This window comes from Falco rusticolus, chromosome 7 (assembly GCF_015220075.1).
Source record: "Falco rusticolus isolate bFalRus1 chromosome 7, bFalRus1.pri, whole genome shotgun sequence".
In the NCBI taxonomy this organism is placed as follows: Eukaryota; Metazoa; Chordata; class Aves; order Falconiformes; family Falconidae; genus Falco; species Falco rusticolus.
Genome location: NC_051193.1, coordinates 18,016,619 through 18,041,460, shown reverse-complemented (window position 1 = coordinate 18,041,460; position 24,842 = coordinate 18,016,619). Strand labels below are relative to the sequence as shown.

Genomic DNA, 24,842 nt, shown 5'->3' with positions numbered 1-24,842 from the left:
CATCGGAAACTTGCTCACGGTAGTTTCCATTCTGCATGTGGAGAAGAGAATGTACTTTACTACTTTCAGTGGATACTGTAAGAAAGAAGGAATAAGAGGATACTGTAGGAAAGAAATAATAAATGAGTATGTTTCCCTAAAAACTAGTCCAGAATTGACTTCCAACTTTCCAGGAACAGAAATACTACATATGAAACTTCAGACTGGTCTTAACTTTGAGAAGCTGGTTGTGAAAATTTATCGGTGTGTGGCCAGAAACACTTTTACAGAATCTAGTTGAAACCCAAATGGTGTAGAGTTTAGTGATCTTCAGAGGATGTATTCAGACTTGGTTATTCCTGTACAGAGATTTTTAAAGTGATCATTTGTCAGCCACTGAATTAGGAGCTGTAAAGAAAGGAGCAAGGGGACCTGAAAGTGTTAGAGGAAACAAATGAGATTGCAGCTGACATCTCCAAGGGAACTTTTGTTCAAGGGTGCTCAGGCTGTTGACCTCTTTGCTTCTCCATTTCATTGCCTTTAGATTATAGCATTCTTCAGTACCAGAAAAGTAGTGGCTAGTTTGTGACAGGGCAAATGCTACCCTTTTTTTTTTTTTTTTTTTTTTTTTTTGGTAGGGGTAACAATCATAGACGCTTCTGTGCAAAGCTTTTAATACATAAAGAAACAGTTTTGCATTGTATTTTGAAAGTGTGACTTTTATATAAGAAGCTAATGATTTATATCCTTTTTTTCCCTTTTTATCAGAGAATGGAGAATAATTCCTGGTGATCTGCATCTTGGTTTGGAAATCATTGTCTAAAAATTACACTTCTTAGATATCTGTCAGCATGTTGGCAAGAATATGAGAGAGGAAAGGAAGAATTAAAATGTATTGTTGTTTCTTCCTTTTTTCATGCCTTTCTCTATTGCACCTCCCTTTATTTAGTTTTAGTGGCGGAGCTAAGTATATGGTAGGCTATAGAAGTAAATGTTTTTTCAATAAGGTGACCATAAGTTTTAGCAGAGCAGACTGCTTCCCAGGTGTAATTGACTGGCAGTTTGTTGGAGGCGAAACTGCAGTAAGCTCTGCAAAGGAGTTCACCCTTTAGCTTAGCAGTCAGGGCCCTGAAGAAGATTTGTCCAGAGCAGAGATAATGAATTGAGAACAGCAGAAAGGGCAGATGGTCGAAATCCTCACTCAGTACTTCGTCTGGGATCTCCTTGGTATTTATCAGTGAAAGCTTTCTGTAATTACCCCTACGTGCAGAGCAGTTTCTGGTCCCTCCAAAACTCTAAATGTGATTTTGAGAGGGTCTCACAGACTAACGCTTCAGAAGGGTTTGCTCTTCGCCTATAACCTGCCAATACTATTCTGCCAACTGAAATGTGAGAAGTGCGTGGTGTAAGGGATCAGTTTTGTCTATAGGGAATGTCAAATTTCCTGGCCAAACCTGGGTCATTCTGTGTGCTTACATGTCTTTCACACTGTAGAAATGAAGTTTCTGATCTTGTTAGTTTTTTGCAGTATTTGGAGCTTAAAAAAAATTGTATTACTTTGTTTATTGTTAGGTTTGTGTTTTCAGTTGAATTATTGGCATATTCCACACTCATATAAAATTTTTTTAATAAACATTAGCAAAACAAACTAGAACAACTCCTTTCCCTTCCAGTCTTCCTTCTTTCCTTGATCCCAGCAAAGCAATATATGCTAGAGTGGAGTATGTGGAGGAACACACACATCAGCTAGAGAATTGAGGAGGCACGGTATTTTCTCAATAAAGGGTCTCTTATCTCTCTAAGGTAAGGTCCTGACTCAAACCTTATTGAAATCAAGGATAAGACTGCTACTGGTCAACAGGTTGGAAAAAAAAAAAAGAAATATGTGTCAGCAGTCTTAAATATCTGGTGCTCGAACTATCTGGTTCTGTGAACATAAAGTGCTTGGATGCCAGTAAGCTATGCTGGTAGCTCCCAAAGCGTCATCCCATTTTGATAAAATGAGTCCTTTGGCTTAGGGAGAAAAAAATGGTAAGAAGGGAAGAGGAACCCAAGTTGTAGTGCTAAGTTAGTGGCTTCTAAAAATGCAGCTCTGCAATTTCCCACTCTACAGGGTTTTCTGAAGCAACAGAATAACAATCACAGTAGAATATGATTGCATTCTGTATGAGCTGTAATTCCAATCCACCTTCTTTAAAATGTTAAAATGCCTGCTAGGAGATTCTGAATGGCAAATGGTTAAGAAGAATCTTTGGGATAGAGGCATTAATAGGTTTCCCATATCAATTATTGATAGTGTCAAATCAATGCAGCAGTTTCAGTCTCATTTAACCTCCCTATTATTTAATTTTAATGCTCTACGGTAATAGTCTGAGGCTGGACTCCTTTTTCAATACAATTCTGAACTATTGTATTCCAGACTGCTGCTATGGTGTTCATACAATGACAATGTAAGAATTTCTTCATATTGGTAAAGTCATACAGGAACATTCCTTTATCTTTTTGTTTTCATTTTAAGAAGAGATAATTGATGTATTAGGTTTATCCTGGAAATATGTTTAACTTAAGAAGTATGTGTGAAAATACACAGTGTAATCTGTTTCACAAATAACATGGGGAAAGGCTAAATGTTAACCCTGCTTGCAGATATTTCCAATGTACACAGCAGGCTGTGGGGGTTTTGTTCTGTATGTTTCTGAACAACATAGAGCTTATTAAAAAAGGGGGCATTATTTGCACTTCTGTGACTACTTTTCATTTCAGTGTAGACTAAAAGAAACATGACTCATTACCATACCCAGATTTACATTTTTGTCTAGAACTAGAATTTTTCATGGAAAAAAGTTTTGATGAATTTAAACTTAAACTTTTTTCTTAGTTGCTAAAGGGAAGGTTTTTCTTCCTCTCATTTTAGTAAGTCCAAGGTATAAACATTTCTTTTAAGGTAGTTTCACTGACACTTGGGTTGATTATAGAGGCGTTTTCCAAAACTGTTCTTGAGGAGAACCTCATGACTTTTCTGAGATATTGGCAGTGTAGATTTAGGGCTGAATTTGCAGTTAGATTTTTCTGTACAGTTTGCATCCTGCCAGCACAGTAGTTCTATAGATACATGGGCTTTTTGTCTTGTGAAAACACTCACCTAGCTATCGACCTGCATGTTCAGATGTTTCTGGAGAAAGGTGTTAACAAAGAACCTGGAAAGTACTGAAATATTTCTGTGTGTAGAAACACTACCTTAGATGCCGACCAAGGCTTGCTTTGTAGCAATGTTTGTAGTAAAAAGTGTATGCCTGGCAATAAGGGCTTTCAACCTGACAGGATACGGTGGTTGGAGGAGTCCTTTTACTTATGTAACGCTTCTGTTTGATTCCATCTCTCTTGTTTTGGTTTTTTCCCTCTTTCTTCCTTGAAATAAATACTTTTTGTAATGTAATAGCTGTATTGCATCCTTTTTCTTCCTCCCCTTCTGTTTTTGATATGCAACCTCTAGGTTATCCTGGAAAATGATTTTATTTTTCATATTGGGAAAATAAATGTCATACTACTGGTAAATAGCGTGTTTCTGTCATGTAATCTTATCTTAGGTTTGTATCCTGTCTTCTTTCTGAGACTGAGTTCTTAGTAACTGGCTTGATAGAACAAAGGAGAGGCAGAAATTGGAGCTAACATGAAGCTGGAAAATGACAGAAAGGTGAAATGGATGCCCTTTAACAGGGGTGACCACATTCCCAGAAGATTCAAGCAAATACTGATTCTAAAATTATATCTTAACAGTTTAGTGTTGGTGCCTCATTAAAAGCCAGGGATTAATAGCAGCAATCTCCTTGTTACACATTAAAAGGATTTGGTTTAATTTTGGATTAGAGGCTACAAGGTGCCATTCTAGCAAAGTTATTCCCAAGGTATCAGTGAGGTGTAGTGGCATGGCTTAAAGACTGTGATTTCTTTAGCTGTCCCAGTTATACTTTACACACAAACACACCTGTATGGATTTTAAAATTGTGATGAACTGGTTCAATAATACTTTTAAACATATGTTATCTTTGGAAGTGAAATTGTCTGGAAATGCTTGTTTGAAATGTTAAGGGTGGCAGTTGAAGTTACAGTCCACACTGCCTTTCTGGGGCTGAAGGTGTGGTTGGGTTCAGGTTAGTTCAAAGACATTAAGATCTGTGGATACTGATATTAGAGATTCAACCTGTAATCAAGACTTCCTTATATATTAGATGAGGATGATGTGCAATACTCTGCTTTGCTCTCCTGCAAGTATGCAGGAGTATGCGGCTTGTGCAGTGTGAGTAGCTGGAACAGGTTTGGTCATTATTCTCCTCCCTTTTGCACTACAGTACTACAGGTGTTTATAAGCATACAAGTGAGAACAACTGTCTTGAGAGCCTTAATTTATGAATTCATTAATTTGAGGAGAGGCATAGGATGAACTTATGGACACTTTAGTCCCCTCACTGGTTTTAGAATGTGGGGAAAAGGAGAGGACAATTTGGTTAGCTGTTTTATTGTTATCAGTTGCTTTTTGTTTAGGCTATCTCAGCTCATTAATACATCAATGTGTGATAGCATTTACTGCCAGGGTTTAACACAGAGGGGAAAAAAAGTACAGTTTTAGAATTCTAGTGTAAAAACTTAAGCACCTGACACAGTGTTACCCAGATTTTTCACTGAGTTCTTAACATCTTGAAGTGATGTCACCAGCCTGTATGATTTATTTGATAGTTTTATTTATTTATTTAGTGATACTTGTGATTTTTGGGGGGGGCAGACTAATTTTTTTCCCAACTGAGTTTAAGTATCAGGCTTTCAGCACTGTATACACCTTTGGCTGTTAATTAAAAATAAGCATACGAAACTAAAGTTTTAAGCAGTAGTAGTACAAAACTATGCCATTTCAGAATTTTTTTTCAAATGCAAGGATATAGAAAAAGTGTGTTTTAGTTAGGCTTATTTTCATAACAACTCTGGCAGAAATTAAAAATAACAGCTGGCTTTAAGGAAAGCCATACTTCCAGTTTATCAGAAGAGTTAAATCTCTGGTAATTTACAAGAATGCCATTGCCAGTACGTTGCCTGAATTACAGTCTTTTTCTCTTTACTCTTTTATAACAGAATGAACTGGCACTTTTCCTTTGTGCCTGAAAGGGCCAAATGTGTTATGGATGGTATCGCTTCCTTTTACAGATGGAACTCAGTTCCATCTCAAACTTGATTGTTCCCTTAAACAATAGTCATTAATAGGAGGAAAATATCTGTGCAGACAGTGAGTGAGACTGAAGGAGGATCAAGGCTTTGCAGATGCTTCCATTCATGAGCTAAACTACCAGAGGTCCGTAGTTCAGCAGCAAATCTTTCTGATGCCTGGAGTGGTCAAGAAGACTCCAGAACTAATGTTTTGGTCCCTAGCTAACATACACTGTTGCATTTAAAAGAAAAGCAAAATAAGATAAAATTGAGTCTGATCCTTGGAGTTAGAGAAGGACCAATTACAGGCAAATACTTTGCAAGAAGCAAAATCCAACAAGTAGTCTCCTCCTCCACGGAGTGTATGTGGGGTTTGGTTCTTTTAATACTTTGTCTTTGGTTTTCTTCCAATTGTGCTGGATTTTATGAAGAGGATGACAGATGGCTTGTTCCTCATATGTAGCTCATAATTCTGTGAAGGCACATTCTGTAGTATGGTGCTGCTGTCTTCCTCTGATCACAGGATATTGGTAAAATTCAGTTTCCTCTTGATCTCTGCTGCTGCTGCTGCAGCTGTAGCAATGCCTCTACTGTGACAACTCGTTGCTTTCCAGAATTACTTACAATTTCTGATCTACTTGTACTCACTTGCAAAGTAAGTGCCTTTTCTGTGTAAGGGGTCCCATTAACTACAGTAATCCAAACAGGGACTTCAACATAGTTATAATAGTTCTTCCAATTTATTCTCTTTCTCCTTTTCTATTTTTAAAAATACTATTTTATTTAAACAGAGGAAATTTATTCATTGGGTGAAGTCAGGATGACACTTTGTGAATTTTCTTTTATGGTCTTGGTCTTACTCACTTCCCCACTGACCCGCAACACCACAGGTTCTGAGTTTTTGCAGAGCAGGCAGTGCCAGTGATGTGGAGTTACCTGATTATCCATGGCATTTTGCTGGAAACAGATACAATTTGGACCAAAAAATGTCAACAGGAATCTATAAGGAAAAGCCAAGCATTATAATCCCTTTCATCAACTGTAGCACTTATGTTCAGTATGTTCCTGCTGAATAATACATGTTCCTGCTGAATAATAGATGCGTTAATGAAGAGAAAGTTGAAAAGGATACTTTCAAAAGAAAAAAAAAAAAAAAAGGGAAGAGAACCTGAGGGAAGGAAAAAATATAGCTTCCTTGTTAATGGATTTAAGATTGTTGTAAACTGAGATATGGTCTCGGACGTAGAGAAGACAGCATTTGCTTGCAATTGAGCAAATGCAGAAAAAAATGCAGTCCCTCTGCCAAGAAATTCACAATTTAAGTAGGAAAAAAAGACCATAAACAGATTCAGAGAGGAGACTACAAGGACATTACTTAGACTGGTCCACATGTAGGGTCCTAGTCTAGCAGCCAACGGTTACTGAAATTTTTTTGAGTGCATCATGACACAGTGAATTGTAAGGACAGGTCAGATCAGGAACCTGAAAGCAGTCCTGGCTAGAATTTGGACTTCTCTGATGCTCATATTTTATATGGGCATATCCACTATTTTATATTCATATTTAGTGGTAACTGAAGATGTTCAGAGTGAATTGGGAGATTCTTGGTACTTTGGTGACTTCATTGGGAGGATGTTATATTGCCTTAAAATAATAATGCAAAGGAGGTGTTTGTCTCTTATCTAGAATGTAAGTTATAGTTTAAATCAGCCCTGTAGCCACACTTCTTGGTGAACTGGGAGCAGCATGTTCCCAACTCCTTGAGCAAAATACACGTCCTTTTAGATGACATTCAGAACTGTGTGCTTCCACATGCATTGATGTATAAGCTACTTCCTTAGCAGCTTACTAAAACCGTGGCATTTTAAATGCCTCAAGAGCTGTCATCTACCTGCCTCCTAGAAATCCTGTGTTATGAGACTTTACAGCTGTCTGGAGAGATTTTCCTTGTGTGTTTAGGGTTCCATACTTTAGTATGGAACTATGATCATTGTATGTTGTATGCCACAGTTGACTTTAGGATATTTTTTTTAATTAAAACTATTGATTTTAAATTGAAACACAACCTGATTCATAATTAAAAAATAAAAAGGGCAATAATATTTTACTTTGAAAGGTTTGGATTTTCCCATGCACTTTGTGTTTGTTCTGTTTGCATGGATATCTTTCTTAAAAAAGGAGCGCTCATTTGTAGGCTACAGGCTATACTGGTTAAAGATAGTTTTCAAATCCTGAATGTATCATTTTAAATAAGTAGGTTGATGTTTTTGTTTTGAAAAATGGTTAGGGCTATCCTCCTCTTCCCAGTGTAGTTGAATAGCTGTTGCGGCATCAGAGGCTACCTTTCATACCTGTTGATCATCTTGTCACTTTCTTCTCTGAAGGAAGTTAATTGACTCACTTGGCTTGAAAGGAAAGCATGGATATGTGTTAAGGATATTAATAAACCTACTGAAATGCATCAGGTGTTGAATAGCGGGTGTACAAACCAACCCTTGTCCAGCAGCAGTGGTTCCAGGTGAGGTTGGGACCCTTTGCTGACTGACAGTCTCTGGCACTGGCTCTTTCTTAGATACCCTTTTGTTTATGTACTAGCTTTATTATCTTATCTCCACAGATTTTAGGGCCTATCAATGTAAAATGTGCTGCACTGATAAAGCTCTGAAGAGCAAAGAATGAAACAGAAAGTGGGGGTGGGATGGAGGGCTGGAAAACTGAAGAGCCTCTTCGTGGAGATCTACCTGAATTGTCTTTTGCCTGAGGAAGAAACCCAAAACACTGATAGATTCTGGATGTTTTTGACGGACAAAATTATTTTCTTTGTGAAAGGATCTTTGCTGTAGCATTTGGTGTGAGGAGAGTGGCAGGAGCCGTGTCCCTGCCCTTGGGTGGGTAGGTGACAGCACAGGCATCCCTTTTGCTAGCACTGTATTGCCTCCCGTACTTGCCTGTTCCTTGCTAATATATTTCCATTTAGCAACCTCACCTGGACTTCCCATGCTAGAGCTAAAGCCTCTTCCTGCTTTTTCTGTTCTTATGGATTAATGGCAGTCATAGCTCCCTGTCCTCTCTAATATCGCCCTTGTATATTTGTAAGGCTGTCACTTCTCTCTCTGGTTCCTTTCCCGGGGCTGATCAGGTCCCAGCTCTTTCAGTCTTTCCTTACAGGTCAGGTTCTGTTTTCTCCTGAAATGTCTCATTTTTATGCCTCACATTTTAAAAATAATAGTTCTAGGTCAAACAACACATTGAAAATTTTAAGGGTGAATGTAAGAAATCACTGTGCTTGTGGTAGCACATTCAGAACCCTTTCACAGTACAGTTATGAAAAACTTTACCCATATTGCTCCGTTTGTGTGACATTCACCTCTGAAGTGTATGTACTAAGCAGAACTTGAGCTCTGAAATACTTTATTTAATTGTTACTAGCATCTGGGAAACTCAGCAAAGGTCCACCCATTAAATAACAGCTCCAGCTCTGCATATTCCAGTTGCTTTAATGGAAATGGGGAGAGTAGCGATGTGTCTGTAGACTTGCCATGTGCCTGGATCTGCCAGTACTCACATAAAGGTTATTCCCAACTCAGATCCAGACCAGTGTGCGATATTTGAGTAGCAAATCATTCAGAAATATGTGTTGATACAGCAAAAAGGCATGGCAGAACTCCTTTCATAATCTGTTTTAAGCCTCGCTCCTGCAAGGACTGAGAAATCACACTAAACTTCAGGAAAACGTGCAAGTTGGCTTTGGTACTAAAAATGAACACATGTATATTTGTTGCATTTTGAAATACTGTTTCAAGAGAGAGCGCATCATGAAAATTAGATCAAGAAGAGAAAATTCAAGATTAAGGTTGTCATGTGCTGTCCTGAAATCAATTTCTTTGGAAAAAGACATAGCTGTTCTTTAACATACAAGTTTGTTTTTCTCAAGTGAAACCTCTTCACCTGCGAATTAAAAAAAAAAAAAAAAAAAAAGGAAAAGGTTCTTGGTTTCATTTGAAGGGTTAGGGCTATTGTGTAATTCTCAATAGCATTAACACCTAAGTTCTACAAATGGCATTATGCACTTTTGTTCTTTCCACCTGAGCAGTTTATCTATCTGAGTGGCCATTATCTCTTGAGAAGCACTTGAGTGGTCAGTATGGCGCATTGAAGTTTCTCAATATTTGCTGTATTCTGGTTAGATGAAACCCAATTCTGCGCTACTGTTTCAGTTCAGGGGTTTTATCTTCCATTCTTCCAGTTTATTTATTATACAGTTGCAGTCCAGTCTTGGGCTAGTCTCAGCTGTGATGGAAACAGCAAGCGTTAACGATAATAAACATGTAGGTCATTGGAATTTCTTTTGCCTCCTAAGAAAGCTCATTCAGAAATTCACTTAATGACACAAAGCATGTGAGTAGAAAGTGCAGCATGTCAGGGAACAAGTCGCCTGGACTTGTGTTTGAATGAGCTGCTGGACTTCATTTCGGGAGTGAATGAAGTAGGTTTGTTGTGTTTCCTTTTTGTTTGTTTGTTTCTCTCTCTTTTATTTTGTTTTTATTGAGTGAAGGACTGCTGCTGTATTTAAAAAAACAAACAAAAGGTGTGAAGGTTGAGCTGCATGAGCTTTACGTACTTTAATAGCTAAATCTATGCAAACCTGTTTAGGTGCATAATATTTTTTTGCATGCATTCAGGATGGTATTTATTCTGTGTATGGTGCAGGAGACACCAGCAGTGTTTCTGTAAGATTTAATCAGCATGTGTCTGCAAGTAATCATTTGGGTTTTGAGCTTGTGGGTGTTTGCTTCAATGCTAGATGAGGGAACTCATACCAGAACTGAACTCTGACTTCTGTCTGCGTAGGTAAGTTTATTGGACAGCACTATGCCATCAAAGGTATTCATACTGAGAAGTAACTATACAAGCACATGTTACTGTCACGTAAATTGCAGGAATTATAAAAGTAAATACAGTTTCTAGCTGTTGTTTCCTTCTTCTGCAAGCAGTGTTTGGTATCTTGCAAGTTAAAAAGGGTGGGAGCATCAGCTTCTTGGAGTAGCATTAATTGTTTTCTTTTGGCTATAAATCTGGGAACAAAATGATTAAATAGCCTGGAGAAGAGGGGGAAAACTCAAATAAAAAGGCACTTACATTTATTGCGTTTTGCAGGGTTGTTTTTGGGAACAACGTATGTCTCTTGAGACTTTGTTTCTTATCCATTTTATAGAGCTCTGGCCTCTTAACAGCACTGCTTTAATGACTTGTTCTTGGGGTTCTGAGTTGGTATCAGCGCTTGCCATGAAAACAAGCCTGTTACAAAGAGGTCAGGTTTCACGAGACAGCAATAGACTTGTAAAAACAGATTTTACTGGAACAAATAAAGTCAGAATTAAGAAGAAACCAGAGATTTGCGTAAAGAAACAAGATACAGAAGGAGCAAGTATTGAGCTAAACTGATAAACAATGTATAAATTTAGATGGGAGATAAGCAGGAATTTTTTGTTTTGAAAACCACGCTTAGTGATGTCAATGAGTTTTTCTGAAGATTTTGTGCATTTCTCCATAGTTCTGACTTTTGCTATCTTTAAAGATTAATTTTCTGAGGAAATACATTGTTCCTGCACAGCTGGCAAAATGTTCTTTAAATATCAGCTTCGATTAACAACCTGCATTGGATTTTCTAAATAGTATAGCTGAGTCTTTTCCTGCTTGCTATCATGATGACATTTTGTGCTCCGTGAAATACTAATTTTCCTCAGTTTCTTCTGTAGTTCTTGAGAGTCTCACTTCTGTCTTTAATTTTCAGCTGTGATGTGCTGGATGCATGGAGATAACTTTTTTACATACATAAATGAAAACCAAATATTGTTGTTTCTGTTGTCTCACTCTGTCCCTTTAAAATAATTGTACCAATATAAGAAAATTCTGGATGTGATTTTATCGTTCCTATGGAGATCAAACTTTTAAAGGTGTGTAAGAGCTTTGCTTTGATAAGACTGTATAATTACCTTTTTCCCTTGTTAAAATGGTCCTTTCTTATGCCACTGTGTGGTGCAGCTTTGCTATGTGATAGCTTTGAAACTCCTGTTACATTGATTTGTGGTGTTCTTATTATCTATGCCTTTGTTACATTCCTAGAGATTTTATAGTGAAAGCTAAGCAGACTTGCCTGGTTTGCTACATCATACGTTCAGTAAATAAATGACGAATGCAAAGCACTGTGTTTCTTGTTAGAAAATCTGTTAAGAATAGCACTAGGGATATAGTATTCTGACTCCAGGTGAGCACATGTCATCAGTGTAGGGAGGAATTAGAACGGAGAAGGAGGGAAGGGAGGAAGACGGACAAGCCTGGATGCCTTCCTGCCCGCCCCGGCCCCTTCCGTGGTGGAAACCACAGGAGAGTCAGGTTGCATCACATGCAGCAGAAAGCAAATCCCGAAAATTTAGAGTTATGGGAACAACCCAGGCTATGTGCAGATTATTTGACTTGTACTGAATCTTCCTGTTCTGTGAAGTCGAACTTCTGTAGGTAGGCAAAGAACTATTAAGTCTCTTTTTTATTCTTCTAATGATTTCTTAGCAATTGAAAGAAAACCTGTTTAAGAAGAGAACTTTTTTCCTGTCTCCCCCATAGGTTTTAAATGTAAGACTTCTGTTGTAATGTCTTTATGCAAGTTGTGGGATTTGTTTTGCTTGTTTGTTCTTGAACCTGGTACTGCTCAAAAGTGAAAGAAAGAACAAAAAGTGGAACGTAGAGAACTGGGTTAAATTCTGCTGGTGAGAGAGGGTAGTTCCCTCTGAGGTGAAGGTGTGTAGGGAGCAGACTTCAGGGTGTGCTGGGGCTGTGGGAACCCACTGGTCATAAAAACAGATACCAGGAGCATCTCTGCTTGCGCCCTGGGAGTCTGGATCACGTTTGAGGGGCCAGACCTAGTTTCCGATGGCCACGGTGTTTGCATCATGCAGCTACAATGGCTTTCAGGTGATTTTGCTGTACAAGTTGGTTCCGTTGTTTTGTTAATCACATTTTTCGGGAAGTCTGTTCACAAAGCTGCAATACGTTCACTCTGCTGGTGTATTTAGGAACACTCATTCCTGCAGTGCTGATGCAACTACAGAAACGCAGTGCAAATAAAAAAAATAATAAAAAAAAAAGGATTTATCCTGATCTAGGAAGTGAAATCGGTATACTAGTAATAGGAATCTTTAAGCTATGTAGTTAGGCCCATGTTAGGAATTAAATTTGTGCATGGAGGAAAAAGCAACCAGGTAATGTTGTATCTCCTTCATACTCCAATATCAATCTATTGATGCTATGCAACAGTACTAAAATGTCGAGGGGGAGGAACATTCATTAGAGTGCTTCGTGTGCATCAGTACTGGATGTGTCTTCTATGCAGAAGGGCATTGCGATCATGGTAAATAGGATGAAACCCATTTCGATTAATAAACAAGTAAAACAGGAATTCTTTGAACACAAAACTTGAATGTCAAGGGATGAGTAACTTACTAATATTGATTTATCTATTGAAATCATGTTTCTGTATAATTTATACAAGAGTATAAATTTATTTGAAATCTGATTTTTTTTTTTAAAAAAAACAAATCAGTACCATTGAGTTTATGCAGAGATGGTTCCCTCTGCAGTTACAGGGGGTGGAAATGTGTGTGGAATTGTTCTGTGAGTTACCCAAAAGGAGCTGCCTCTGAAGAGTTGTTCTTTCTGTTAGTTTTGTTGTAAGTAGCAGTAGATAAGCAATTAGTCTTGCATTCCTTTCCCTTTTGGCTTTTATTTTCTGAAAAATCCAACTACTGATCAATTTCTTAGGTGTCTGTTAGTTGTAAGGTATATAACGATCTGCCACTTCAATTGTCTCAATTCTGTGAACTCCTGAAGTTGTACATGCTCAAAATTACATTGACACTGTGTGCGTCAGGCATCTACTTGGTGACCGCTCGGACTCTTGGGATGGAAGTGGTTTTACGTGATTAAACTTATATTAAGATCTTTTTTGGGTTTATTCCCTTTTCTTATCAAACATGAACTTGTGCAACTCTGCAGGTGCTTTTACGAAAGTGAGTATTATTGAAAGACTAAAATATGATTGTCAGGAACTGAATGTTGTTTTGGAAATTTTCTATTGCAGTCAATTTTTATTTTTTTTTAAGCATAGTGGGGCCAATCCTAAACTAGTTGAATTGACATGAATTTCATTAGTTAATTAATATGCTTGCCAGCTGCATGCCAGTCAGTTTGTATGCTTAGTTCTATTTGAGAATGTCATATTCATTGAAACATTATTATACTGAATTAGGTTAAAGCAAAGTTATTTTAAGTAAACCTTTGAACAATGAGACTGTGCTGTTGTGTGAAGTTGATAAGGTAATTAGACTCATCTTCTTTTGCTTTGCATGTAGAAAAGAGGACTATTTGAAGTATTTCTGGGTATTTTTGCAAGTTGATCTATGATCTGGAGCCAGGAATTTTTACTTGCTTTAGTCCTTTTAATTCTGTGTTCTCTTATTTTTAGCCATTTCTGCATTTGAAGTCCAGCCACTTTCAACTGAGGTCCAAGAAGGTGGAGTAGCTCGATTTGCCTGTAAGATAACAGCAAATCCTCCTGCCACTGTGACATGGGAAGTGAATCGAACAACTTTACCTTTAGTCATGGACAGGTATGTAGAGTTAGACATTTTAGAATGTAATTTATTTTCTGTGATAATTTTGAGCTTGCTACAAGAAGAAAATCTGAATACTTGCAATGCCGTTACATAAAAAAGGTTCCATGTGTATAGTATGTCTAAAATAGCTAGTAATAGTTAATCAACTTTAAATAAGTGTTAGGAGCGCAGACCAGAGTCACCTGCTATTGTCTACACAGTAATCACTGACGTATGAATTGTTACTGGTGGATTCTGTATGCAAGTCATCCTTGGGAATGGGAGTTGCTGCAGGATGCAGAATAATTGGACTTTGGCTGTGGGGGTGGTTTGAACTAGCAGGATTGCTTTCACAGAAGAATTGATGCTGGACCTGATTTTCTTTAGAGGGCCAATACAGAATTATGTGTACATAAAATTGAGTTAAAACATTTTGCACTAGAGAAATTCTGCACAGGGGGACTTCTCTTGAATTTATTAACTTGAAGCATGCAGCCTGCTCCCTGCTAGATTCTTTCCCTGTCCCGATTGTATTCTTGAACATACTTCCATCTTTCTCAACATGTAACTTTTGTTGTATGTCTAAGGTACGTAGCCTGCAAAGGGAGGTAAAAAGAGAAACATGAAAATTCAAACCATAGGAGGGTTTCTGGGAACTGTACACCAGTTATGCCAGTATATCAGAAATTGCGGCCAAAAATCAGCCAGTCTGAATAGTGTGGATGCAGTAGTTGGCTAAAGGAGGTTGGGATGGTTGCTTCTGAGGGTGAGAAAGATCTGCTTGTTGAAAGTGAATTCCTCTGCTCTCATCCTGGTGCTGGGGGTAATCTCACCTGTAGTTCACAAATGTGGCGTGAGTCATGTATAGAGAATGTTTTTGAGTCTCCAGCATGCTGTTCCCAGGTCAGTGTAGCAATGGCTGTCTGTAAATCAAGTAGTTAATGCCATGATGGTGTTCACAGGTTGCACGTTTATTTAAATTTCTTTTTTTTTTATTTCTGTGACAGGATAACTGCTCTACCTACGGGAGTTCTTCAGATCTACGGAGTTGAACTGAAGGATGCTGGGAATTACCGATGTGTTGCCACAACGATAGCCAATAGACGTAAAAGCAGTGAGGCAGTGCTGAGTGTTATTCCAGGTACTTGCACCATATGAGATATTTTTTTTTTAATGGCATTATATTCTTTTCTTACATTATAGCAAAGACACATGCATTGAAGAGCTGTAACTGTCCTCTGAACCACTTGCCCAAATAATAATTTTGTTTGCTTGTATCTTGTGGCTAAAATACTGTTCAGTGTAAGTTTCCACAATTACTGAAATAAGGCTTTAGTGTAAATTTAATTTTAAGGATCCTTTAAAAAAGAAATCACATTTTGTGTCATATTTAATTGAGGTTTTGGAGACTTGTTCTCACTTTCTTTGATGTTTTTTTAAAATATTTTTTTCCCTCCAAAGCCTCAGACTTGAAGCCTTTTCACAAGCCATCTATAATAGCTGGTCCTCAAAACATTACGGCATCTCTTCATCAAACTGTCATACTGGAGTGTGTAGCCACAGGGAATCCAAAGCCAATCATCTCATGGAGCCGGTTAGGTAAGTCTTAAAATTGCAGCACATGACCTTCAGCCTGTGGAGAGGAAGTGAAACCGGAAAGAAAGGATTTCAGCAATTAGGTTACTGTTCTGAGGCTTCGTGTAGTAAGTAACGATTAGTAGGTTAGGGTAGGATAGGTGAAATGCTTTTAGTTGCATGTTGCCATACTGTTGTTAAGAAGCCCTGAGGTTTTCTGAGGCTTTGGACTCCCTGCTTCTGCTGTCAATCCTGCACTGCCCCCAGCACGGGGTGGGCAAGGTGCTGGGTAGGGTGGTGACATCCAGGGGTCTGTGACTCAGACTAGAATCAGTAGTGAGTTAGGGCAGGTTGGGGTGGTTGTATCCTACGAAACAATCCTGTGAATGTTTCTCCTTCTTCCGAGATGCACTCTGTGAATGTGGTTTGGACCTTGTGTTAAGGGGCTGTTTGCACTATAAATAGGTATAGTCAAACCCCAAGTAGTCTGCCTGGAAGGGGAAAAGAGAGGGAATGCAATAATAACAATAATATTTATCAGTGCATCACATTTTCCCATGAAAGCTACCTCTGGTTTTATTCTGACATGTACTTAAATGTGAAAGTCAGGACTGTACCTGTGGAAGCAAATCATGAAAAGTTTTCCTGCATTTTTATTTCTGAAAGAGGGAGAAATAAACGTATCTTTCCTGGTTGACTTACAGACAAACAAGTAAGACAAAAGTTACCTAACAGTCATAGAGCATTTGTTGTGAAAATAGAAGAAAATATACAGGAATCAAATATACTCATTTTATCCCCAGCATAATTCAGAGGGTGCTAAATGATCTCTGTTTGTAAAGATGATGTAGATATTGGTAATGACAAACTGAGTCATAGTGCCAGGGCAACTGGGGACACTAACTGGGAAAAAGGCATTAATTTTTTAGCTTTGATGGTGAATTTCAGATATAAACCATTTACCAATTGATGAGACCCAGCTATCTGCATGGTTAGCTAACTAGTGAAAAGCAAAGCAAATGCAAAATGGAAACCTCTGAAAGCTCATCAGTGATTTCCCTTTGTATGCTTTGACTTCTGACTCTAATCTACACCCTTACTGCCTAGGCCACTCTGTTTAGATAAGTTATGTAGCTACATTGAACAGCCTTGTAACCATGCTTCTCCTGCTCTCTCAAACAGACCATAAGTCCATTGACGTCTTCAATACCCGTGTCCTTGGCAATGGGAACCTCATGATCTCTGATGTAAAGGTGCAGCATGCAGGCGTGTATGCCTGTCGAGCCACTATTCCAGGCACACGAAACTTCACGGTAGCAATGGCAACTCTCACTGTGCTGGGTGAGCCTGCTTTGACTTCCACAGTGTGTTTCAACATCCCACGTCTGCCTGTCTGTCTTGACCAGTGCTATGTGCTGGGCTGAATTTTTATCTCGAGCGTAGTGCACTAAGGGCTGTAGGGACTGCAGAGATGAAATGTTTCACAGAACTGTGGCTGCTGCCTTCTGTCTGTTGGCTTAGTTGAGAAGTGTGAGATACTCAACATCAGAATTGCAAACTAGCAATTCAGTTGCACTTGGAGTTGCCCAGGTGCAGTGTTTGCTGTGAGAAGACAGGCTTTCAGCACAGAAAAGAATTGCATAACAAAGTAAAAATATGTCATATGTATGTATGCTTCGTGAGCAGTATGTCATAGGCTGGAGTTTGATTTATTTATAATCCTAAACACATGAACAAAAAATGTGTAGAAACGTTGCTATCTCTGCAGCTAGTATGTACCTTTAAACAAATGTACTTTGTTTACATGGAACATCCTTTCTGTGTGGGTATATGTATTTGAGTGCCCTGAGGGGAGAGGTTTGTGTGTGGAAAATTTATTATTGTTTTGGCTGTCGTTGCATTTGTAGGGGCTTAGTTTTTTATTTTTTTTTCTCTTCCCCCCCCCCTCCTTGTTATTTTTCTGTAGCTCCACCTTCATTTGTGGAATGGCCGGAAAGTTTAACAAGGCCTAGAGCTGGTACTGCTCGTTTTGCTTGTCAGGCAGAAGGAAATCCGGCCCCCAAAATTTCGTGGTTAAAAAATGGAAGGAGAATACACTCCAATGGTAGAATAAAAATGTACAACAGGTATGATTACAGTTGCTATATGAGAGCTGTGCCGGTCATGTATTTCCAAAGGATGAAATTCCAGTCACTAAATATAGCCAAGCAAGATATAACTCAAGTAAACACGAAATCTGACATGAAATGTGGTTCTGGACGTTTCCTTGGCAGAAGGAATGCAGATTAGTCAATACCTAACATCCTCAGCAAAGCCTTTGTGATCACTGCCTTACCTGGGGGGGGAACTGAAGGCTTTCACCACAGAGTTGCTCTAGGTTTACAGCAGTGTAGCAGAGACCAGGATTGTGCTAGTTGTTTGAGGTTCTATTTCACTACTTCTGTGGAGTGAGGAGCTCATATAAAGAGTTGGTTAAGGAATTACAACCCTAAGGCTCTGCTTTTTGCACATGGGGAATAGATTTACAGGTTTGTTTTCACTGTGCCTGGCTTTGCAGGCATAAACATAAACGTGGCAGGTTTTGAGGAACGCTTCAAGTTGCTAAGTTTCACAGCTGCACATCCACTTCTAACAGAAGAGTTTGTGGCACATACGGCAATTATGCTAAACTCATGGATGATAGAATCATAGAATCATTTAGGTTGGAAGAGACCTTTAAGATCATCGAGTCCAACCGTTAACCCAGGACTGCCAAGTCCACCACTAAACCATGCCTCCAAGCACCACATCTACATGTTTTTTGAACACTGTTGTTGCATTATTAGAGCTAAGTTTATCCAAGATGTGAGCTTTTTTTCCCCCTTTTTCTTCCTTTTGGATTCAGTAAATTGGTGATTAACCAGATCATCCCTGAAGACGATGCCATTTATCAGTGCATGGCAGAGAATAGCCAGGGCTCTATTCTCTCCAGGGCCAGGCTTACTGTAGTTATGTCAGAAGACAGACCCAGTGCACCTTACAATGTCCACGCTGAAACGATGTCAAGCTCGGCAATCCTGCTGGCGTGGGAGAGGCCACTGTATAATTCAGACAAAGTGATTGCATACTCTGTGCATTACATGAAAGCAGAAGGTAAGCAGTTTGATTTAAATACTATTTAAGTACTTGTATGTGGTAAGAACTTGAATGTCCTTGCAAAGACTGTTGAATTTGAATGGTTCATAACCAGGGCTGCATTGGAGCATACCAGCATATAAATGCATGTTGTAAAAAACAGGCATGCTTGGGGAAAAATGCTTTTGCCACATCATCTCATTTGTGGGACTGAGTGTTCTTCCAACACACCCTTGTCTGATTGTGCCAGTGAGCAGATTTTGAAGTTAGGAATGGACTTTAAAACCTGGGGCCTCCATACTGCTGTCTGGGTTCCCCCTGTCCTCAGCAGGAGCTTCTGCCTGCTCAATTCCACATGTGTGTTTCGCAGGGAAGGATGGACATACAACAGAATCCTGGAGGCTTACAGAGTTGAACTTTTCACCAGAGACAACTCTTGTCCAGATCCCCAAATTGTTGTGACTTTACTGGCTTGCATGTATTTTGGAGTAGAATAATTGATACTTCATTGTAATTAAGCCAATCTTCTTCTAGAACAAATACTGGCTGAATGGTAAAATCCGTTTTTCTTTCACCCCTTGATCTCCTGTAATAAGAAAAGTATACTCAAACTCTAAAATATGCTGAAATAGCCACGAATGGGTTTATCCTTGTCTCTGAAACAATACATAAATTCCTATATAAAAGGGAATGGATAGTTGGAATAAAAATGAGTAACTAGACCTTTAAAAAACCCTTAGTACTGTGTAATTGCTTTGTTAATGTGATCTTTAAGGTGGTGGAAAACAGGCATTTTTCATAAGCAGGAGATGTGATTGCCAAACGACTTGAAAATTTATTAGCTGCATGGCTTAAACCAAGTTGCGATGCAGCTCTGTTTTCTAGGAGTGATTTTGTTTTCCATTTCTATTCAGTAAGTGGTTTATTCAGGGACAGGGCTGCAGATGCTCAGCTCTGTGTGGAATACCAGTCTGCCATCTGCTAAGCAGAGGCAGAGGACAGGAAGGACAGCTTAATTACTCTAATACTGATGCAGGAATAGTGCTTTTGCTTTTGCAAATGGGATATTTCAGGACACAAGAGAATTTTGTCTGAAGAAAGGAAGGAAAGAGTTTTAAAAGATAATGAGGACAAGAGGTGCGGGAAATTACCCCCTACACTTTCAGTCACTGAGGTATTGTGCTCACAACCCCCTCTTAAAGCTAATATGAATAAAGTCACGCTAGATAAGTTATCTGGGTAATTGTATGTCCGGTGCCAGTGTGGAGAGCAGAGAACCGATTACTTCAAAGAAAACTGGAAAACTGTCCTTAGGGAAGTGTGTATTTGTGCAGGAAATACTCTTGCACAGTAGTGAAAGGAGGTATCTTCTGAAATGTGTTTTCTGCAAAATTGTTTTGCAATCCCTGCTTTGTTTGCTTGCTTATCCAAAGGCTCTATCTTGTGAAATGAGATTGGTTTAAAACCAAAACAAACTCCAAACAAACAAAAAACTCTGATTTACTTGAAATTGCTTTCTCAGATGCTCATTTTTTCATCTTTCTAGACTGGTTCGTGATGTTTGCTTAATATAATGCTGTTGTGCATCCTTTTGCATTAGTAAAGAAATCCACAGCAGGGAAAATGGGGAGGGCTGTGTTGAGTAATTACAGTGGTAGGAATCAAAGTGTAGGTGATCTGCATGCGTTTTTTCCTTGGTAGCATGATTGGGTAGTACATGAAGATCTGCATGAGGGCATAGAACCACTTTTGTCTCATTTTGTAGAAAAAATGTTGAGCTTCAATAGCTAGTGGACTGCACTTTGGTAAAAATAATTGTGTTCTAGGTGATAGTTGGTAAATCTTTCTGAGGATGTGTCCCATGTGTCAGAGGCGTTATTAAAAACCTAGAAAATGCCTTTGTAGAAAGTATCGCATCAGCCATCTCTCTAATGTAAATTTAGAAGCAACTATATTTAAAGAAAAGTAAATTAAATATTAAGGAAAATCGTTTGACATTCACACTATTCCAGGTACGTAGAGGTGCTAACATAGGCTTTTGACGTCAACACCTTATTTACTCTGTAAGAATTCTGGATAATTATGCATTAATGTAAATAGTTTGTATGAGTTTATTGCTTTCATTATTCCTTTCAACCTGCCTTTCCCCAGTCTGCCCTCACACACTGTTTCAGACCCTAATGAAGATTAAAAATTATCTCTGATGTATCTGACTTAACTAGAAGTATACCTTCCTTGCTTTAAGCTTCTCATGTGTAACTTTTTACTTAATACATTTACGTTCATGTATTGCCCTCTTGTTTTAGTTAGGAACCACATTTGTCAATGTGAGTAAAGAACATTTTATTCCTAAAGAAAAACAGTGCTTGCTAAGTCTCCTAAGTCGTGCTAATGATTCCATAAACCTTAAACAGAAAGGAAAGCTGGATAATACGCTAATCATATGCAGTTTTGTGAAGTTATTTTTTCTGTAGACCTCACAATGTGGTAGCTAGTACTTTGAATACAAAAGATACTATCACTCATTGTTTAATTTCACAACTTGAGTATTCTGATGTTTCACTGTAAAAACAGGTTCAGGTCCTCTTCCCTACTTTACAAAAAAAAAAAAAAGAAAAAAAGAAAAGTTAGTGTTTTAATCGAGTTAGTTGAAGAAACTAACAGGTGGGTTTTTTGTGATTTTTTGTTTCTTTAAGCAGAATATTTTACATTCAAATCGGGGTCACAGTAGCAAGAAGAATAAGGGTCTGATGAGCATGCATGTTGGAGTGTGTTAATTCCTTGTTAGTGATTTAGAAAAGGCACAAAGGGAACACTGATTGTGGTGGAAGGCCAGCCTTGTTCTCTATTATGGCTGTTTCATTAGGGCCTCTGCATGAGGCCTAGCAATCCATTCAATGAGAGAACAAGTCCTTTTAATTTGAGCTCAAGGATCTTGTTTAGCAGGTCAGAAATCGTGCCTTGCAATTCCTAATTAACAAGCCATTAACTAGTCTGTTGTGAGATGCTCGTAATCTTGTCTAATTAAAATGCTATCAAGTTAATTCATAAATGTGGGAAAACTTAATGGTGGAATTTGCCTTCTTTTTTGTTTATAAAATCAGTTGTGAAGAGGAGGAGCTGGCTCTTACAGAGTTTTGATTAAGTTGACATGCACTTGGTGTGAATTGTTCATTAACACAGCAGCTTTCACCATGCTTATTCCACTTTATAGCCTTCCTCTATAGGAATAAAGCCCAACAAAGACAAGGACTGCTGCATGCATTGCTATGCGTATTTTAATGTGAATTGCTGAGAATTCCCCCCCCCCCCTTTTTTTTTTAACAACTCGCTAAGGAGCCGAGCATTTTTGAAGCTCATTCTCGTCTGTTCTTATTGGCCTTTCTCCAAACTAAAGAAAAAAACGTGTCAATCAAATGTAATAGAATTTGCAGGGCTAAAATGAGATCCTTTTGCTGAATAAATTCTTTCTGTTTGTTTCTTTTTTTTGGGGGGTGTTTGTTTTGTTTTTGGTGGAGTGGAGCCCTCGCATTCCTCTCAGTCTGCTATAGAAAGGTTCTGTAAATAGGTTTTGAAAAAACCTCCCTGACTCTAAACAAATAGATTTAGAAGCTCGGTATGAATGATAAGGCTATTAGAGGTTGTCTGTTGTGTTACTGTACATTCGGCACAGTTTGTTGTGATTAATTCTAAATAGGGTTTAGAATTACATTCAGCATCCCTAATTCAGGAAAATCCTGGAACACCACAATCTACACCACAGCAAGACACAGTTACTTCTGTGCATAAAAGAACTTTCACTTAGTAGAGTGGAAAAAATAGAGGTAGGTTGGGGAAGAGCATGAAATAACTTTGTAAGATCTTAAAGCAAAGATGTCATGATGTTTAGGCATTGTCAGGAGTTTTCGTTTCTCTAACCATTGTTTTATGCCAGGTTTAAATAACGAAGAGTACCAAGTGGTCATTGGAAATGATACAACCCATTATATTATTGATGACTTGGAACCAGCCAGCAACTACACCTTTTATATTGTCGCTTATATGCCTCTGGGAGCCAGTCAGATGTCGGATCATGTGACTCAGCACACCCTTGAAGATGGTAAGACAAATTCCACTGATGTAGATGAATATTTTTATTTGCACTGAACAGGAATGTGCAAGCTGGTGCTAACAGCTCTTGAAGATCCCAAATTTCCATTGACATCAGTGTGGTTTCTGAATACGCACAATGTAACACTAGCCGGCTAACGAGAGCAGTGAGAATAAAATAACATTCTGACAGGGCAACATTGTATATTACATGGTGTCTTTTTTCATTAAATCATATAAATAACTATTCTAGATCTTTAAGAACTTCCTCAGTGTTGAGAATTTGATGATAGTGTACGATTTAGTCTTTATGACTGTCTCTCAGGCATCTGAAACGTGAATCAAACTGCATACCCACTGCATCTTCTGCAAATTTTGGAGGAAAATGTGAAATGAAAATTGGCTATAAAAAAAAAAAGGCTTTTGTTTGGTGCGGTTTTTTTCTTTTTTTTTTTTTGTCTTTGTGCTTGTTAGTAGAATAGAATTTCATAAAAGTCTCTACTGACTTATTTCTGTGCAGTGATTTAACTAATCTGAATGTCATGGCAACAACAGACTATTTAGTATAGCTCATTAGAACTGATTAATAAATTCTGACAGGGTTAAGCTTTGGCAGTGTGGAACATTGCCAGTCCAGTTGTCTGTCTTTCTCTTTGCCAGGAGTTACTACCCTCATTACATGGTTGGTGGAATTAAAAACACACTGGGTCTTCAACAGTACAGGTTGCAGTCTAGGCTCTGGGTTTAAGCTGCTGCATCTAACCTTGACAGTCAGTCTGTCGGAACAGTAAGGTGCTGATTGCCTTTGATTGCTGCTGGCAGCAATAAGAGGAGAAAATGTTGAGGGCCTTACAGAAAGGAGCTTGCTAAGGCTATACTGCATGCAGAAGGTGAGAAGTATAAGCAGTGTCAAGTTATCCTGAAAATAAACAAGAATCCATAAAACTTCTTGGATTATTTGCTCTTACGTTACTGACACCTCATTGTAGGCTAAGTTGTCAGCTGAGAATTTTCTGTCTCTCTTTCCTTGAGCTCAAAAGCTTTGTCTTTTCTTTTTTAGTTCCCTTGAGAGCTCCTGAAATTAGTTTGACAAGCAGAAGTCCTACAGACATTCTCATCTCTTGGCTGCCAATTCCGGCCAAATACAGGAGAGGTCAGGTGGTCCTGTACCGTCTGTCTTTCCGCCTCAGCACAGAGACAAAAATTCAAGTCTTGGAGCTTCCAGGGACTTCAGATGAGTACCTCCTTGAAGGTCTGAGGCCTGACAGTGTGTACTTGGTTCGTATCACTGCTGCAACAAGGATTGGCTGGGGAGAAGCATCTTTGTGGACTTCCCACCGGACTCCCAAGGCTACGAGTGTGAAAGGTAATTCTTAATGTTGCCGGCAGCCTAGAGATGGGGTCAACTGCAGGCCTCATCTGAAGGTGACAATTTTTTCTGACAGGTGGTGCAGGGATGTGAAATAGGTTTTCTCATTACATGTTCTTGCTCTGGTGATCTAGAAAATAGTGTTCTAACCATGATTCTGTGCATAATCTGTAAAACCTTCTGATTCATTTAATAAATGCAGTTAATACATAGTTTCAGGATCAAAAGTTGAAGAGGAACTAATCTGTCTTATGAAAGACCTTATATGTGACAGGAGAAGGAAAAGGTGATACGTTGTTTTGGTGTCAATCTTTGATTGTTTCCACATGTTGATGTTCACATAATTTGACATGGTGGCAGGAAACTTTAATTTGTGTTTGTGAGCTGCTCAAATGTTTTAGCTTGTAGACTCTTTTCCAATGGTAACACAGTTTTCTTCTGTTCTATATAATTTGAATTTAAAAAATAGTCTAACAGCCCTAAACCCTATTGTTGTTCAGTGTAAAACACCTTTCTGCAAACTAGGACATTACACATTAGCAGTGTGTACAGGTGCTTAAAGAATCTGAGTTGATGCATGTATGTCTGTATTACAAACAAAATGCATGTTTGCTTTGAATGTGCCAGTTGACTTGGTATTTGAAGTCTCGTTTAGGTTCTTATAATCAGCCTTGGGATTACATTATTATTTAGTAATGTCATGGAGAAGAGCATGCAACTTCGCATGAATAGCTTGAATAACATGTAGGTTTGAATTTGTAACTACATTTCTTAGCTGTAGTCCACATCCATCCACTTTGGATTTTATTGAGTTTTGACTACTATAGTGAATTATTAGCACTTGGTGAAGTGTGCTTTTATTGTTAATC

The 24,842-nt window shown here is 38.5% G+C and overlaps 1 protein-coding gene across 1 annotated transcript in view; it reads left to right on the top strand.

The window, feature by feature from the left end:
* Positions 1 to 24,842, top strand: part of PRTG (protogenin) — an 87,559-nt gene that overhangs the window by 23,073 nt on the left and 39,644 nt on the right. Inside the window, exons 3-10 of the mRNA XM_037395158.1 lie at positions 13,697 to 13,841; positions 14,834 to 14,967; positions 15,288 to 15,425; positions 16,584 to 16,742; positions 17,368 to 17,527; positions 18,286 to 18,533; positions 22,450 to 22,614; positions 23,665 to 23,970. Of these exons, the coding sequence (XP_037251055.1) occupies positions 13,697 to 13,841; positions 14,834 to 14,967; positions 15,288 to 15,425; positions 16,584 to 16,742; positions 17,368 to 17,527; positions 18,286 to 18,533; positions 22,450 to 22,614; positions 23,665 to 23,970 (1,455 nt within the window). The remainder of the gene's footprint in view (positions 1 to 13,696; positions 13,842 to 14,833; positions 14,968 to 15,287; positions 15,426 to 16,583; positions 16,743 to 17,367; positions 17,528 to 18,285; positions 18,534 to 22,449; positions 22,615 to 23,664; positions 23,971 to 24,842) is intronic.